General features: G+C 31.9%; 1 protein-coding gene across 1 annotated transcript; it reads right to left on the bottom strand.

Annotated features, from left to right (window-relative positions):
• Positions 1 to 1,939: 1,939 nt before the first annotated feature.
• On the bottom strand, positions 1,940 to 10,029 carry LOC131623333 (protein ROOT HAIR DEFECTIVE 3-like). Its single transcript, XM_058894340.1, has 23 exons — positions 9,853 to 10,029; positions 9,018 to 9,167; positions 8,508 to 8,574; positions 8,323 to 8,425; positions 7,416 to 7,486; positions 7,191 to 7,254; positions 7,045 to 7,110; positions 6,888 to 6,935; positions 6,735 to 6,797; positions 6,557 to 6,613; positions 6,153 to 6,311; positions 5,996 to 6,064; positions 5,816 to 5,907; positions 5,570 to 5,648; positions 5,200 to 5,365; positions 4,801 to 4,925; positions 4,278 to 4,540; positions 4,095 to 4,191; positions 3,846 to 4,010; positions 3,502 to 3,606; positions 2,974 to 3,068; positions 2,654 to 2,750; positions 1,940 to 2,526 (listed from the first exon to the last, which is right to left on the bottom strand). The coding sequence occupies exons 1-23, from the start codon at positions 9,854 to 9,856 to the stop codon at positions 2,293 to 2,295; spliced, it is 2,439 nt and encodes an 812-aa protein (XP_058750323.1). The 5' UTR covers positions 9,857 to 10,029; the 3' UTR covers positions 1,940 to 2,292.
• Positions 10,030 to 17,539: the final 7,510 nt, after the last annotated feature.

The raw sequence follows: 17,539 nt of genomic DNA, 5'->3' as shown, positions 1-17,539 counted from the left end.
TATTTGATCATAAATAAAAGTGAAACATATACTTATTATACCAATCAACTAGGCATGGTATATAAATGGATCATAGCTTACAAGTTTTGTTTAATAAATCACCAATTTTTATGAGATCATCATGATAGTTTTATTAAAACAATATTAATAGTTGCATTTTACAACAACAAAAAATCACTAATTAAACTACCACCTCAAGTGTATTTTATAGCTTATTTTTGTCAAAATTAAATTTTTTACTATTCACTTTTTTCATCTACTTTTTATCACGAGTTATTGAAGGAGTACTCCAGAACTTCAGTTCAACCTATTCTGAACCGCTCATACCTCACACATGCTTATGTTTAATTTCTTGTTCTTAATTTGTAGCTATTCAGCAACCACATCCTCTGTCACATTGCAAAAAAGACTATATATATTGTATCATATAAATTATGATAGTCACATTTCTCCTATTGACCTATAAAGTCACATTATCAACATAAATGCCGATAAGGTTCGTCACTGTATAATACCAACTTTTTTATATTATATCATAGCTAATGAAAGAACTTGTATAACAAGAAAATTAAGTCTCAATAATAATAGATACATAATAGAGGTCAATATACTTAAGGGAGGTAAGACGTCTCAATAATAATAGGTACATAATAGAGGTCAATATACTTAAGGGAGGTAAGACGTCTCAATAATAATAGATACATAATAGAGGTCAATATACTTAAGGGAGGTAAGACAGGTCTGATGAGTCAGACAATCAACTTTGCCCGTATTTTTTTGCAGAACGAATCAAGATTTTAAGTCTACACCCTCTAATATGTTTTTTTGTCCCGTCCAATATTTTGCGAACTTTTTCGAACGCAGACATTAATATAATATTTTGCAACTTTTTAGACTCAAAAATTACAATGTCAACGCATATGCCTGCCTTCATTACAAAATTTTAAACTAGCGCCCTACACAACGTTTGCTCCGCTCAGTCTTTTTTTTAGGACAAATTTAAACGGGACGGATATCTGTTTGCCACCCTAAATTAATTATAGTAACTTTCTTAATGGTTATTTTAGTGTACTGAAATTCTTTTAACCTTGGAAATTCTTCTCACCTATAAGTCAACTTCTTTGTTGTAGACAGAAATGACCTTAATCTGCTTTTGAAAAGACAAAACTTCGACCATGTCGCTTTCCATATTTTTAATTATAGTTGAACGGTTGGAACAAACATAGTGAGAATAAATTTGAAGGGGGTGAATGGAACTAACTTTTCACTTTTTGTTTCCATCATATGATTCATGTTTTCTTAGGTGAAAATAAAAAACATTAACAAATATAGCAAAAATGATGAATAAAATAGTAGGGTCTTTAAGAAAATCACAAGTTTTCTTCTATAAGTGTAACTAAATTAAAACTGTATGGAGATTTGATGTGTTGGATGCAGAATTGAACATAGAGCTCTCTACTTCTCTATATTTAAAGTGTGTAATTTTTGTTATTGAACTATTTGATAAAAAAAAAACACAAGTCTTTAAATGAAAACTTAATTATCATCCACTTTTTTTATCTTATTAATTATGACAAAGAAACATACATTTATATGAACTCAAATTCTGCATTGCTCATAGAATAGAAGTAGTTTTGTGTAATAAAGTGAGAAAAAGAAAGAAACAGGTGTGAACAGGTTGGTGTTGAACTTATGTGTCGATTTTTCATGGTACACAAAATCTAGACCATCAATATTTTGTTGCCTTAAGAAATATATAATTCTGAATACCATAAATCTAAAGGGACCCGTTCCTTAAAGACAAAGATATGAACTAATGAGACAGGTATATTTAATTGTGTTTTTAGTTTTTGAAATCTATTTATATAAAATAATATTGAAAAAGTAACTAGTAGTAGAATAAAACAATAACATATAAATGCAGAAATAACAACAATAATGTGCAAATATAATTTCATAAATCTAAAATAAAAATACAAGTCCAAATAATAATTTTCAACAAGTAAAATTGAAATATTACTCACAAAATTGACTGCAAAACCAGCACATATATATTTATAAAAATAAGCTAACTTCTAAAAGCAATTGAAGCACCCAAATTGCAAGAGAAACCTATTTTTCAAAGGGGAGACACTATACTGCACCCTGTATATGACACTTTTGCACAAAAAATAATGCCTTTCAATGTCTTGAAAGCTCACAACTTATAAAATTAATCAAACCAAAAATACATCATGTAGTGGCAGCCACCGTGGAAGAAATCACTATTTGATGACGATTGAATTTCCTCGCTTACTCATCTTTTGATGAACTGGTGTATCTGCTTCCATTATCCAACGAGGTTACGTTGGATGAAGAACTAGATGAAACAGAGCTGCCAACAGGAACAGCATTGGAGTTGTTTTGTGATGTGTTTCTCTGTGGATTGTTGTTAGTTGCAGCGTTACTCCCCTCCTCTGCTAGTCTTTTCATAAGGTTCATGATTGTTGGAACAAACTTGGTGGACAAGGAAATGAGTCCCGGAAGCTGAAAGCAAAAAATAATTATAAAGATCAAGCAGGCAATAAAGGCCTTATAACTGGCTATAGGTTGCAAACAAGCTCAAGCGGGCAAGGGAGAACCAATTATAAAGATCACGATAAAATATACTCACTATTCCATGGCTAAATTCACCAGCAATGTTAAGTTGCACCCACAGGGCTTTCACGAGAAGAAAAACAACAAAGATGACACCCAAATACAAAGGATTTCTGCCACATAGAATGCCAAACTTGGGTTAGATCAATTGAATAATACAAAAGTGAATAGATTTTTCTATATGATTTATGTCCAACACATACAACATTTATTTATTTTAAAGTTACTAATTTCATGCTAAAGGAGAGAAAGATGCAGAAGTGCAAATGAAAACAAACAAAATATAAATTAAATAAAGCAAGAAATAGCCATCAATTTAGTACAGTTGACACGCACTTTAGAAGGGTCATAAATTCATTGAATCCCAAAATAACCAAAGCGAGTATTGCCCATGGGGGAGGTAGCCAGTTGTTATTGCGCTTGTTGGCCTCCTGAAAATGCAACAAAAAATTGCATCAGTAAGAGCAAAAAACTTGTTATTACGATTGTAAGAAATCATACAACTAAAATATTTTCCAAAGATTACAAAACTTGAATGCCTTGACCATATGGCCATCATGATGTTTATCAAACTAACTATATTAGCTTTGGATATATCATTATGTATTGATGCCACATGGAACCTAAACAATACTACAAAGAGCAAAACATTTGGGACCATGCCGACAACTTTATACATACAGGAAACATAGAGCATGAAAACATATCCAGCCTACATGGCTCCAGCTAAAAATTTCAAACATATAATTTCCACAAAAAAAATGTCATAGGAATTGAACTTCTATTAATTTTGTTGCAACCGATTTTCCATTTTCTGCCTAAGGAACTTTCAAAATCTCTTTAAAAAAATGGGAAACATCATACCTGTGCAGAAATGGCTTGAGAAACACTATACTCTGTCTCCATTTTGAACTGCCTCCACAAAGATTTGCACTGGACAGGTGTAATCAGTGTCTTAGTTGGTGGAATCTGCAAAGAAAATACGTTCACAACAACTGATTAGTGCCCAAGATAGAAAATGCTCTCCAACATCACTCTAGGAACCCAAACAGGGTAACAGTAGCAGTATTGAGGCCCAACATATATAGTCATGTCAAAACTTCTAGAGATGTATTCCTACTACCCCAATCACAACACTATATGATGCCAATTTATCAATCACTCATTTTATCCAATACAACTGCAAATAGCAACGACAAATAATGCACCTGTTCCCAACTGCTAGTAGCTAGCGGATCTGCCGCAGTAATACTCCTATCTCTAACAGCACCGCTTGATGAATCCAGCAATGTAACTGCTAATGTTTTCTCAATATTATCTTTATCACCATCATCCAAACGAAGTGCAGCCATCACAGATAGTAACTTCAAAGACTGCAAAGAGTTAAATTTGATTAAAAAGCTAACAAACTGCAATGCAAATTCGGTAGCGAAATAATATTTGTAATCATGTCATACAGCAGAGCGAGCAGTTTTGGTGATAGCTCGAATATCTTCTTTTCCCGTCCAAACACGAGGCATTGATTCGGAATCATGGCTAAATAACATTGTAAACCTGTTTTCAAATTTAAGATGAGTGTCACTGAAGTAAACTTCAGAAGGGTAAAAAAGTGAACTTCAATGATGCAGAAGGTTTAGTACCTGTCCTTCATACGGATCAGAACCCTTCCAGCTTCTTCCTTAGCCTTTCCCTCTACGACACCTTTTGCAAAATCCTCTAAACTCAAAATCATGTTCTGTCTTGTTTCTTCATCCATATCAAATGCGTTAAGCGCAGCAGAGAACCCTAAAACTGCTGATGCCATCTCACGCTTAAGAAGGCTCCTTATTGATGGCCAAGTATCACTATTAGCTCCATCCAAAAGAGCTTCAACTGGGCCAGACAAAGCTAGTTTCAGTTTTTCCTGCAACAGTATTACTATTAGAAAACTTCCCAAGAGGTTAGTTATTCAACTTACAAACCTTTATTCATATTTTTACTAGGCTCGATAAAAAGAAATAAAAAAAATCAATCCTAAGAATCTAAGTTTACAATCCAAATACTATGAGCTAATATCCATATATCCTAACAATATACAATCTGAAATACTAGCATAATTACTAATCACGAAAGACAGTCACTTAAGGATTCATAAGCCATGAAAAATTAATTCTGAATACAAACCTCATATGAAGAAACAAGTTCAGAAATCTTAGCTTCACGCACGGATGCAACGTGTGCATCAATATCACGCAACAGTTTCTCTCGTACTTTAGATGTATCCCAATTTGCTACTTCAATAACAACATCTGCAGTGATGGTATATCATGTTACTCAGCTGAATAACAATATTCATACTTGCAACAGACATTATCAAGATAACTTTTCAGACAGTAAATCAGTAGAATGAACCAAAATGCAGTAAATGTGATCCCATCCAACACCAAATCAATCATGTATACAATCTGCTTCATGTGTATCCATGGGCTCTAATTTCCGTTTTCAGTGTATCTCATTACATGTTTAGGACCTTCAACGTATTTTATGTTCACTAATAAACAGCATAAAGAAATTTTTCATTACCTGCACATGCTTCATCAAATTGAGCCACACAAGACCCAATGCAACTATTAGCAGCTGCAGAAAACCTTTCCCCTCCTTTCAAAGCCTTTTCGAGTGAATCCTTAAATTTTTCCAAAGTTCCAGATCTAATATGTCCCAGTGCAGATTGGTACGCTGGTTGGACAAGCTGGCCAATTGAAAAGGTGTTACATACCCTTAAATACCACATTAATCATCTTTACAAATCTACAAAAGCTTTAAAGACAAAGAAGGTAACAATCCAGTATCTAAAATGGTCATTTTCATTAAATAATAATCAAATAATTTATGTTTATGAAAAAAGAAAGATTTAATGACCATGATTTCTAAGAGCCGGGCTAAGAAAAATTACTTGCAACAATTTATCTTGAAGTTGCTTTTGTTTTGCAGTTCTCACACCTTCATCAAAATAAGTAGCCTCGGAATCATACCTAGATTAAAAGAAAATGAAATAACTGAATTAACCATCAGCCCTCGTTCTTAAATGATGCAACAACATGTAACATCGAGATAGCAAACTATAAGGCGACAGTTTTCATGAAACTAACAAATTGAGCCGGTAAGAATATAGGTGTCACATAAACTGGACTATACTCACTCTGACAAACCAGCATGAAGCAGTGAGTTGATCTTTTTCCCAAATCCAGGAATAGGATTAGATTGCACAGTCTCTTCCAATTGACACCATTCCTGAGTGAAAGTTGCAAGTTACTTCCACAGCATTAGTAACTGACAATGTCAAAATGTTGGAGAAATATACAAAAATAAATGTTCATACCTCATTTGCAACAAAAGCGGCATATTTCTCATTGGCAATTTCTTCACAACGTACAGTTGCAACCATAACCTAAAACAGAGTTGACCCTACAATGGTTAATAAAATAAATATACATTTGAGCAAATGCAGCAACATTGCAGCATGTATATTAGTTAACCTTATGTGCAGGAAGGTCGAGATCTTTGTTTTCCTTAATGACTTTCCATATTTGCTGAGAGCTAAAAGAAAATCCAGAAGCAGGAACTGCTCCACGTCGGTCCCCTGCTAGGCCACCAGGAGCAATAGACTGATGAAAGCGTTGCCTCAAATTGGCAACCTGCATTTAAATCATGTCAACACAAAAAATATATGCAAGTTAGCTAGTAATGGATATTTTTTTAACCAAAAGTATATGTTTTCAATAACAATCCCAAATATATACTATAACTCATACATACATATTAAGTTGCAAGGAACATTAACAAAGATGCAGATATGGATATGCAAACACCCAAAAATCCTAACGGGTCAGTCAATACAATCAGCAAGTAAACCAGAATGAAATTGGTGTGCCATTCATACCTGCTCCCTAAATTGCTCTTCCTTTTCTTCATAACTAGAAAGTGCAACAACTTCAACCTGGTCATTTGTTGCCAAGCAAAGAGTTAATATAAACAAAAACTAACAATGAAGTTCTGTTACAGTTACACACATGAGATCATCAATAAGATTAGCAATGTGAAAGAAAAAAGGCATTTACGTTGAAAAATTCGCTTAATGGGGTTTCTAGGTGGGCCTGTGGTTTAGGAACAGAGTCCCATATCTGCAGAGTACAAAAATAAAGCAAGAAAGGTCAGAAAATTTTATATAACAATTTAAAAAATATCATATATTGGTGAAAGCATTGCACTACCTTCTGAATATCTTCTCGCAAAACAGGTTCTAAATTTTCAAGCGGTGTCTATAAAAGAAGGTTAATTGTATCAGCACAGATTAAACTGTATAGAATTACCAAGTACAAGCTTTAAAATAGTTAGAAAAAATAATATGAAAACTTTTTGCTTACATACCCTTGTTTTATCACGTATGACAAACAGCATTGTTGTTTTGCGCGGACTAAACAATCTCATCATAACCTGAAAGTATATAATCAATAAATGACAAGTTTTGATTCAAGAGAACTGCTTCCACCTAATAGGTTGCTGACAAAAGATACCTGAAAGACGGTTTTCAAAAGAGGCTTATTTGCAGCTTGCTCACGGCCAATGTCATGGCACCACCTTTACAAGCATTGCAGAAAGAGAAAATTAGTTGCGGAAAGAAAAAATCAACTGCAAAAACATAAAATAAAAAACAAGTACAAGCTACTAAACAAACTTCAAACGTTTTGAAATTAGTTGGTACAGAAGATATCTCAATGAAGAAGAGGGGAGAAACTCACATGTTTATTAACACAATATCTGAGACAGCGAGAGCAAACAGAGCACTCTGCTTTTCGAATGCAGTATCATCCTGAGAGAGAGAAAATTTCATCATACAAGGAAACAACCAAAGAATTACCCATTTCCCATCCTTAGTTCAAAGTTAGTCAATGGCAGAGACTTATGGTTTGAATAATAATAAGTCCTAGCTATGGACTATTCCCAGCCCACACAGTGCAAACAGAGGATTATAATTATTATGGAACTCTTTGTTCATTTCACAACTCATAAAATTAAGAGACAGAGATAAAAGTGAAGCTTTCGTCTAACAACTTCCATTAAAAATAAGCTAAAAGAACGTTACTTTGCAAGGGAAAAATGGATGTTAAAAAGGGAAGTTGCACTCAGCTCCTCTGATGTATGTTTAAATGACAAACACGCCATTTCTTATTTTAAGCAAACACTCGCCGTCCTAATTTATAGGAGAAATTTCACTCATGCACCTCCATTTAGGTCTGTTTAAATGTCACACTCCCTCCATTTTTAACAAAACAAGGGAAGGTCGTATCAATGTCTTTTACAAAATAGAGGGGTTGCATGTGTATTTTTTATACATATCTCCAAGTAGGTATGTACCTTATATTCATAATAAATTAAATCTTGAATAATAGGACATCAGATACTCCACGAATTTCTATGATAAATGTTTCTATGTTCTATAGGGACTAGAGACCCGTTGGCATATATGCATTACTGATTTTAAAATGTAAATAAGATGTCAGCAATAGTCACTAAATTGTCATCACTTTTAATATCTAAGTTAAGGTATAACAATAGTAATCAAAACATTTTCCCATTAGGCGGGGTCAGTCAACGGATAGAACAAAACCATGGCGTTCGAGATAAGGGTTAACAAATGAAAAACACCTCTCCACGTTCTCTTCCATCTGTACCCTCCAAATCCATCACAAGCGTACAAGGCTCTATGCCAGCACATCTAGCCATCCAGATTCCTTTGGTTGTTTGAGACCTGAAAACAAGCACATAACATCTGTTACCACCCTTTTTGTTGAGCAAGGCTAATGTGATATATAGATATTGCAAGATTATACCTTCCCTTAAAAGCATCCATCTCTCTGAAATTGGTATTAAACAAATTATTCAATAGTGTACTCTTGCCTGCCCAATGCAAAGAAAACAACAAATTAGACAGTAGAAAGAACCGTCTACTGGAAATAGTTCACATCTCATTAGTAATAAACTAAAGCAAATACAGAAGAATGTAAACACAAGAAATAAAAAATCTCAAAAGAGTAAAGATAAGAGCTAAAAGAAACTGAACCATCAGAAAGGGGTGTTTTAGATAGATAATAAACTCATAAACCATGTCAAATTCAAATAGAATTTATTACCAAAAATTACATCATAAGGTATAGACTAGGAATCTAGCTTTCCATGAATATGAAATAACAATCACCTCAAGCATTCGATATCAAGAAAAAATATCCTAATGACAACATAATCTCAAGGGAAAACAAAGCCTACTAAAATAAATCATGAAATCCAATAAACTTATGAAGGAAATAAAAAACAAATAAAAGTATGAATGCAAGAAATTTTACCACTACTCTGTGGCCCCATAATAGAAACTACAGCATATGAAAGCCCACATTCCGCCAATTTCACCTCCTTCATAAACTTGTCAATCCCAGTAGCATTGAATACACCATCTCCATCAATTAGTTGAGTTGAACAACAAGTATCATTAGTAGCTGCATAAGCAGATACTCACAATGTTAGTTGGGGAAAAATCAAATAAACTTGCACAAGTTTCAAGTATAGCACTAAATGAGAGATCCACAAGCATAACAGAAATCTTAGAGTGTGATTGCATTTGAAACACTATTCTCTAACAAATCAATAGCAAGAACACATTTAACCAGAACAATCTAAACTCTACATGATCATTGATCATCCAGCTCCATTGAAAAATAACAATTCCACAACCTTCTAATTAACATTCTCTTTATTAATATTAACTCCTCTTCAAATTAGAAATCATCATAATTAACAACCTAAACCTTAACCTTGGATCCATCAATCAATTCATTTATCCATAAACAAAACACAAATTATGGATCAAGTTATCAAACTCAATCACATTCAAATAACTAATTTCCAAAAATCCAAAGCAGAAACAACCACAATAATAATAAATAAAAACAACGGTTGGAGAAAAAAAAAGCATAAAAACAAAACAAAAAACGCACGCAAGAGTAACTGTTAGTTTCCATAAATACCCAGAAACTTTGATGGGAGTTAGAAAAGGGGAAACTGACAAAAACAATAAAATTGTCGTTGAGATTGAAAGAAAAAAAAAAGTATATATATGAATTGGATCAGAAATCGGAAAAGCATGAAATTGAATTGAAATTGGATCGGGATTGAGAAGCATACCCATTAGAGCGTGGAAATGGAAACGATGATTGTTGATGAGAAATGAGATTGAAAGAGAGAGAAAAGCAATGAGCGATCGAAAGAGAGAAGAGAAGAGGCTCTCACAAAGCCATTACCATTAGCATCATAACATTAACACACACGTATACTTTCTTTTTTCACTTTTTTTTTTCTCCTTTTCTTTTCTTGTTAGTATTTATTATTGAATTTTTTCTATTTCTTTCATGTTGAGATAGAATTGAGAATTTGAAAATAATTTTTGGAATTCTACTATTTAACTTTTTTTTAATTTTCTATTTCTATATACATGGAACAATTAATTAATTATAATTTAAAATATACTATGTACGAAAATAAAAATAAAAATACTAGGTACACTCAGACAATTTTGTTTTACATCAAAATATCTATTAAAAATATATTATTTTGTTAAATCATCTATTTGTATTCTTTTTAAATATGAATGATAAATTTTGTTAACCTCAATTTAAAAATGAGAAAAGGGATGATACACCGACACTTTAAATTAGTTTTATATGTATCCAACCAAGTTAAATTGTGATAAAATAAAAAATAAAAAAAAAAACAAGTCAAATTAAAATTTTTTAATTAATTATATAATATGGTAGATTGATATATTCTCATTAAATATGACAGTGTATGTGTATCTCTATTAAACTCCATTAAAATATATTAATATTTCCACTATCAACAACTATCATATGCATCTCCATTAAACTTTTAAAATAATATTATAAAAACTTGTGATATAATAAAATATTTGAATTCGTTATTTTCTACACTGTCAATATAAAATAAAAATATTTGAATTCATCATTTTCTAAAAAAAAAAAATTGTGATATAATAATATAATATCAAACATTAACATAATCTTTTGAAATAAATTTCATAATAAAATTAAATTTAAAATAAAAAAAATAGGTGATTTAATGTCTATCAAAAATATTTAATTTGATTTAATTTAATAAGTATAACAATATTATTATTATTTTAAAAATATTATTATTATTTTCTATATAGAAAAAGTACGATATTTATTAGTAATATAGAAAATAATATACTATTATTATTAGTTGAAGAATGTTGAAACCTTCAAGTAGGGGGGAAGGGTGGCGGTGAAGATGGTCCCACCCAGTGGCCGCCCACACATGAATTTGTATTACCTTTCGGCAAGTTTTGAGCGCGTGAGATACAACTTTTTTTCTCATCATTCATTCATCATGCAAATCAAATAAACAACAAACAAATGTATTTTTTGTTGGTCGCACATTGTTGCTTTCGGTTCATCCTTGTTGTGTTTCATGTCACAATTCCCCCACATGCCTATCTCCATTTTATATTTAAAGAGAATTTTGGACTCAATTGCAACATTTAATTATAAAAAAAAAAAAAAAACATATGACTCAGTTGATGAAAACTATTTAAACCGTTTAATGTAAAATATGAAGTTTTATGAAAAAGTGGAGAAGTTGGTTAGCTGTTTGGAATCAACAACCTCTCTTTATATGTTAGTAAACAGAAGCTAATAGTTCAAATTTTGGTGTTACAGCATCCATCTTCTTTTTTAAGTAGAGATTAAAATTAGTTATTTGAGGTTCTTTTAAAGAGATATAGATCAGGAGAATGGGACTAGAGCATAAGCACCGACTTATTGGTGGAAAGATTTGAATGAAATATAATTTGGAACTTAGAGCTTTCATTATAATTGGTTATCTTTAAGGTTAAGAAAAATTATTGGTAAAGTTCAAGGAACTAAATTTTGGAGTGATTGGTATTATGATAGAGAAGTTTTAAAAAATTCCTTCAATGATTTTATTTTTTTCTAAAAATAAAAATAAGTAGGTGATCTTGGAGTAGTGGAGAATGGAGAAAGTATGTAGAGGTTTAATTAGAACAGAGAGTATTACATTGACATTCTAGCGCATTAAAACCACATATCTAAGATGATAATATGAAACATCTTAAATTGTATTTGAACATGCTTTGATGAAAGTAGCATTTTTCATGGTCCAGTGTTAAATTTCATGTATAACATTGTTCACATAGATGAAAAATGGTTGTACAGGTCACAAAAATCAATAAATTATGACCTTCTTACAAATGAGGATGACTCGTATCATACTTGCATAAACAAAAACTACATATAAGAGGTCGTGTTTGTAGTGGTAGTGGCTAAATTCATATTAGATGATGAAGATGATGTGACATTCACAAGAAAAAATTGTGTGTTTTCTCTAGGTGATATAGTATTGTCAAGAAGATCAAATGTTAACTAAATTGTGGGGAATCTTGAAACAAAACCCAATTAATTTATCGCCAAGGAAGTCAAAAGAATGTTCAATAAGGTAAAGTGTTTCAAGACTCCATAACAAACGAGATTTTGTTCAAGTCAAATATTGAAATAAATTACTTCTATATAAGAATTATTTCTACCAAAAAAATCAGCCACCAATTACTTATTGAAAGAGGTAATCGAAACTCTTTTATTAAGAACTTCTAACCGATTTCTTTGGTGATAGAAATAATTGGATTCGCTTCAAGTGTCTCCAATGTTCAATTAACATTTGACTTTCTTGTGAACCATTATATTAACTAGAGGAAACACATTAATTAATGTCACATTATCTTCATCATCAAATTTATGCCTAACCACTGTTATTAAAATTTTGATTTTTTTGGGCTTAGGCCCTCTTTTCTACCAAAAAAAAATAATTGACCTTATGAATGTAATTTATATTTATACAAGTATGATATTGGTCACCCTCATCTTCGTAAAGGTAATAATTTGTTGACTTTTTTCACATGTAGAACCATTTTTCATCTATGTGCACAAAGTTAAATATGGATATAAACATTAGATCATGAGTATAGGAGGCAAAATGGACCCGACCCCCAGGCATGCACTTTTTTCCCGCACTTTTTTGCTGGACGGATCAAGATTTTAGGTCTGCATCCTCTTTCTAATATGCCCGCATTTTATTGCAGGACGGGTCAAGGTTTAGACCTGCACCCTCTAATATGCCTGTACTTTTTTACGGGATGGGTCAAGGTTTTAGACCCGCACCCTATAATATGTCTGCCCCGCCTTGTTTTTTGCAGGCTTTTGTTGGCGCGGGAATTAAAATGAAAATTAAGAATTTTGCTAGGTGAGCATGCCTGTTTACCACACCTAATCATGAGAAATGATATTTTCCTTAAGCACGCCCAAGCAAAATTAAAGACATTGTTTCATATTATCTTTTTTCATATGTGGCTTCAATGTCCGTGAATGTCAATGCAATACCCTTTAAGTTACATATTTTTCTAATTTTAACTTTCTTTTAAGTCCCAAAGATTTTGCTATAGAACAAAAATTATTACACTTCGATAATAAAATCACAAATTTTCTCAAATTTTAAGCCAACTCTTTTACTACCACAATTTTTATTTTTTGAGGTTAAAGGTAGTGCACTGACAGTGTAAAAAAGTTTTACACTGTCATCCAATAGAAACAAATCGTTTTGCCATGTCATATAAATTTTTTTAAAATTACAGTCTGACTTGTCCTGATTCATGGTCGTGATTGGTTGACAGTGTAAAACTTTTTTACACTGTCAGTGCATCACCCATTTTCTCTTATTTTTTTATGGCATTCATCATCTATTTCATTACTCGGCCTCCGAATCTGATAAATTGCATAGGTAGAGAATGAATTAGAAGAAGTTATTTTCCTTAACAATTTCACGATTAGGTTTTCCTTTACATCATGAATTTAGTAATTGTTCGTAAATAATTATACATAGTTTGTTATATGATAAAGAACGCTTTTTGTGAGGGTTGTACTTCATTAATAATGTTTTCTACCAAAAAATAAAAGCTAAATATTTTTGTCCCTATCCAATATCTCATGATCTATTTTTTCCCTTTACTTTACCAATTTAATTTCTTATTTTTTAAACAGTATCACGTTTGTACTTTCTGTTATTTTTATTAGTCAAAGACAAAAATATAGTTGTCATGTCATGTACACTACGACTGATGTGGACCAAGATTTATCCTTTCTCTTAAGTCTTTGTCCTCTTTTCACCACTTGTTTAACTGAGAAAGAATTTGATCTTCCCCAATCAAAACTAGCAGTAAACATAAAATATAAGTTAATGCAAAAATTAGTAAACATTACACAATTAACACAATTAGATAAATATGGAAAGACTTCTATTTCATAGATGGAAAAAATGAAAGCAACCAAAAAAATTAGTAAACATTTAACATCTAAATCTAAATGCAGCAAATAAAAAAAAAAATTGATGTAATTTTTCCAAAACATTCAATTTTCCAAAAAAATGAAAAGTGCAAAATGGATAAAGATACTAGTTAACTTGGTAATGCAAAAATATGAGGAAATGTTCTATGTTGACACAAAATGCAAATGGATAGAGACATGATCAACATTTATTTTTTGAAATGATATAAATAGTTTGAAATAAGTTCAAATGTTAGTGAAATGACAATGTTCACTTTTCGGATAAAATTAGGATACGACACTCGTCCATGAAATACGGTATACGTCTACATTCAACGGTTTCATAGAGTTTCACACCCTTTCATGAATCCAGATGAAAAGGGAGATTGCGGAAACCAGCTCATCAGGAGAATTTAGATGAAGAGTAAGCGAGAACAGACCATGTTGTTAATGTGTCACCTGTATGCCACTGTATAGTGGCTATTTAGAAATAGGTCGTAACGAAGGGCGAGTTTTTGGAGGGTACCCCTTAGATGACCACTCTATAGAACATATTAATATATGCAAGAAATGTGTTACGGTATCGATGTCAGAGGAGGAACATCAGTGTTTGATATATTCAATAGTGAGATTTTATTTTTTATATTTTGATGGTTTTGTATTATGGTTTGTACTTGGATTGATCATGACATGATTGCATTTTGCATTTGATATTTTGACATTTATATATACGCAATAGTTATTTTACTTTTATGTATATTACTTAAATTGATTTACAATTTACTTTTATCAAAACAATGTAGAACTTCATTTATCAAAATCATTGTCAAAGGGTGAAAAACATTTTCAAAGGGTAAATTTAAAGATTGGAATTCAACCTCCGCACTAATTTTGTAACTTGTGACAGAATGAAAGGAAATTTTTTATAGAAACCCCAAAATATCTCTAGAATTCAGAAGTGCAATTCCGAATTGACCTTTTTCACATTTTCAATTATTTCGGAGATATATCTCCGAAATAACTCATTTTTGGATGTTTTGGAAATATACTTCCGAATTTTGTTGTTGTGAGTCTGATGAATATGCTTGCAGGTGCTAATTCACGGCTGATGGAGATGATGATTGACGATTGTAGCGGTTGTTGTTTGTCAATTGTTGTTGGTGAAAGGCTTCTATGACATAAACAAATATCTGTTGGTGAAGGTTTGTGGTTAATGGAAAATGGAAAATGAATGAGAAATTTGAGAGGTGAGAAATTTGGGAAGAAGAGGATAGAGAAATTTGTGAGATGAGAAATTTGGGAAGAATAGAATTTGGGAAGAAGAGGATGGAGAAATTTGGAAAGAAGAGAGATGAGAAATTTGGGAAGAAGAGGATTAGAAATTTGCAGATATGTAATATTTCGGAAGTGCATTTCCGAATTACTCCTGAGAGATTATTTCGGAAGAACATCTCCGAAATCACATTTTTTTTCTAATATTTCGGATATGCATCTCCGAAAACACCCCTTTCCAAAAAAAAGTGTTTTCAGAAATGCATCTCCGAAAACAACTTTTTTCCCTAAAAATAAGATGTTTTCGAAAGTGCACTTCCGAAATCAACATCTATAATATAAGAAAATAAATGGCTCTGGAAAATTCAAATTTAACCTTTCTTCTTTACCCTACACCTCATTGATTTGGGGGTAAAAAGTGTCCAAAATTTACTTTTTCTAACCAAATTGTACTATTAGTTACACATAAATTATATATTATTTTAATTGTTAAAATGAGACAAATAGTTTGTTCTGAATATACTAAAAAGTTAACCAAAAAGCAGAAACTCGGTTTGATATTTGGAAACAAAACAAAATGCTGGTTGACAAAGTACATTTTTGGTTGACAAAGTACATTTTTGGTTGACAAAGTACATTTTTGCTATGACACAAGGCATATTTGAAAACAGAGCCAAACCAAAAGTGCATGTTTGAAATAAGAGCCAAACCTCCCTTCCTTTTGTCCACCCCTCTTCCTTTTGTCCACCGGATTTTCTGATTTCGCCCCCTTTCCATCTCTCTTCTGATGAAACCTCTCCATTCACCTTTTTATTTTCTTTCTTCTTCCTCTTCACTTTCTTCTCTTTCTCCATTTGACGAAGCGATACATATATGAAAGCTAAGAAGAACCATATATGATTTCAAGCAATAAAGCTTTTAACGGAATGTTGTTTCGATTTCAAGCTACAAAAAATATCGAGATCTACTTTTGGGTTGTGGATTTGATTTCAAGCCATGAAGATATGGTTTTGTTTCAATCGAAGGAGTAGAAAAAGCATGTATGAGTTTTTGATGTGGTAAGAAATTCAACCTTTTATGTTCATATTATTTATATGCTTACGGGTTGTGGAGTTTTTTAGGCAAAGAAGTTGGAAAAGCATATATGAATTTGTGATGTGGTAACAAGTTCAACCTTTTCGCGGTGGTAGATCTGTGGTAGCGACAATGCATTTCCGATGGCGACTGTGGTGGTAGATCTCTCTTAAAACATAAGTTAAAATTTTTTAGTGATTTTAATTTTGTATATGATATTAATATTCATGAATAATAATTCGATTCTGTCTTATTTGATCTGTTTATATTTTGAATTTTAGGAAACCAACATTTACTTTTAGGCATTTGGCCTTTAATGGTGAAGGTGATGATTATTGATGAAATGGTTGTTGCATTTTATGGACTGAAATGACGATGATGTAAGTTATCTTATCTCATAATAATGCATTTTTTTACTTAATATAGTGAATATGGTTAATTTAAGTTACACATTTTGCTGATTGTTATGATTGATTAATATGACATGAAGAAACATTGAAGATTCATGAGATATTGGATGCACAAAATGCATCTTTTGATGCTTCTATAGCCAGTTTGAAGGTGAATGGCTGAATGGTATTAAGGCCATTGTTGAAGTGTTCTTTTTCATATCACTATGTGCTAATTAGTTAGGATTTTATAAGATTGTCACTTTATGCTATCTTCATGTCTGTTATTAAAATTTCACTATTTCAGCAAGGGACCATGGTCTATTATTATCATTAATAAACTGATACGAAAAAATGTATTTGATTAATATGAGTAAGTGTTTGATTATAAATGATTGAAAGTGAAGGATAAACATTTATCAATCTAGAACTGCTCGGTCCATTAATGATTAAGCAAATGCAGCATCCCTGCAATGAATGTAAGGGTATTGGTGAGTTTGGCTTGAATCTTGAAAAAGTCGATCTTGAAGTGTTTGGCTCTTGCAAAAAGGTATTGGTTTAGCTTATTATTGTACCATTTGAATGCACAGTTGAGTTTTGGTAGTCTTTCTTGGTTAATATTCTTTGTTGCTCAGTTTTGATAAAAGATGCAGATTGACTTATTCGGTTAGAGCATAATGGTTTTGTAAATCATTGTTTTTTTCTGCT

This window comes from Vicia villosa, unplaced genomic scaffold (genome assembly GCF_029867415.1).
Source record: "Vicia villosa cultivar HV-30 ecotype Madison, WI unplaced genomic scaffold, Vvil1.0 ctg.000060F_1_1, whole genome shotgun sequence".
In the NCBI taxonomy this organism is placed as follows: Eukaryota; Viridiplantae; Streptophyta; class Magnoliopsida; order Fabales; family Fabaceae; genus Vicia; species Vicia villosa.
The sequence above is the reverse complement of the archived record's forward strand: the minus strand, read 5'-3'. Positions and strand labels throughout refer to the sequence as shown.

Coding starts and splice junctions, on each gene's coding strand:
- LOC131623333 (XM_058894340.1), bottom strand. Junction 6,798..6,887: donor TGCGAGAAGATATTCAGAAG/GTAGTGCAATGC, acceptor TGTACTCTGCAG/ATATGGGACTCTGTTCCTAA. Junction 4,011..4,094: donor CCAAAACTGCTCGCTCTGCT/GTATGACATGAT, acceptor AACTCTTTGCAG/TCTTTGAAGTTACTATCTGT.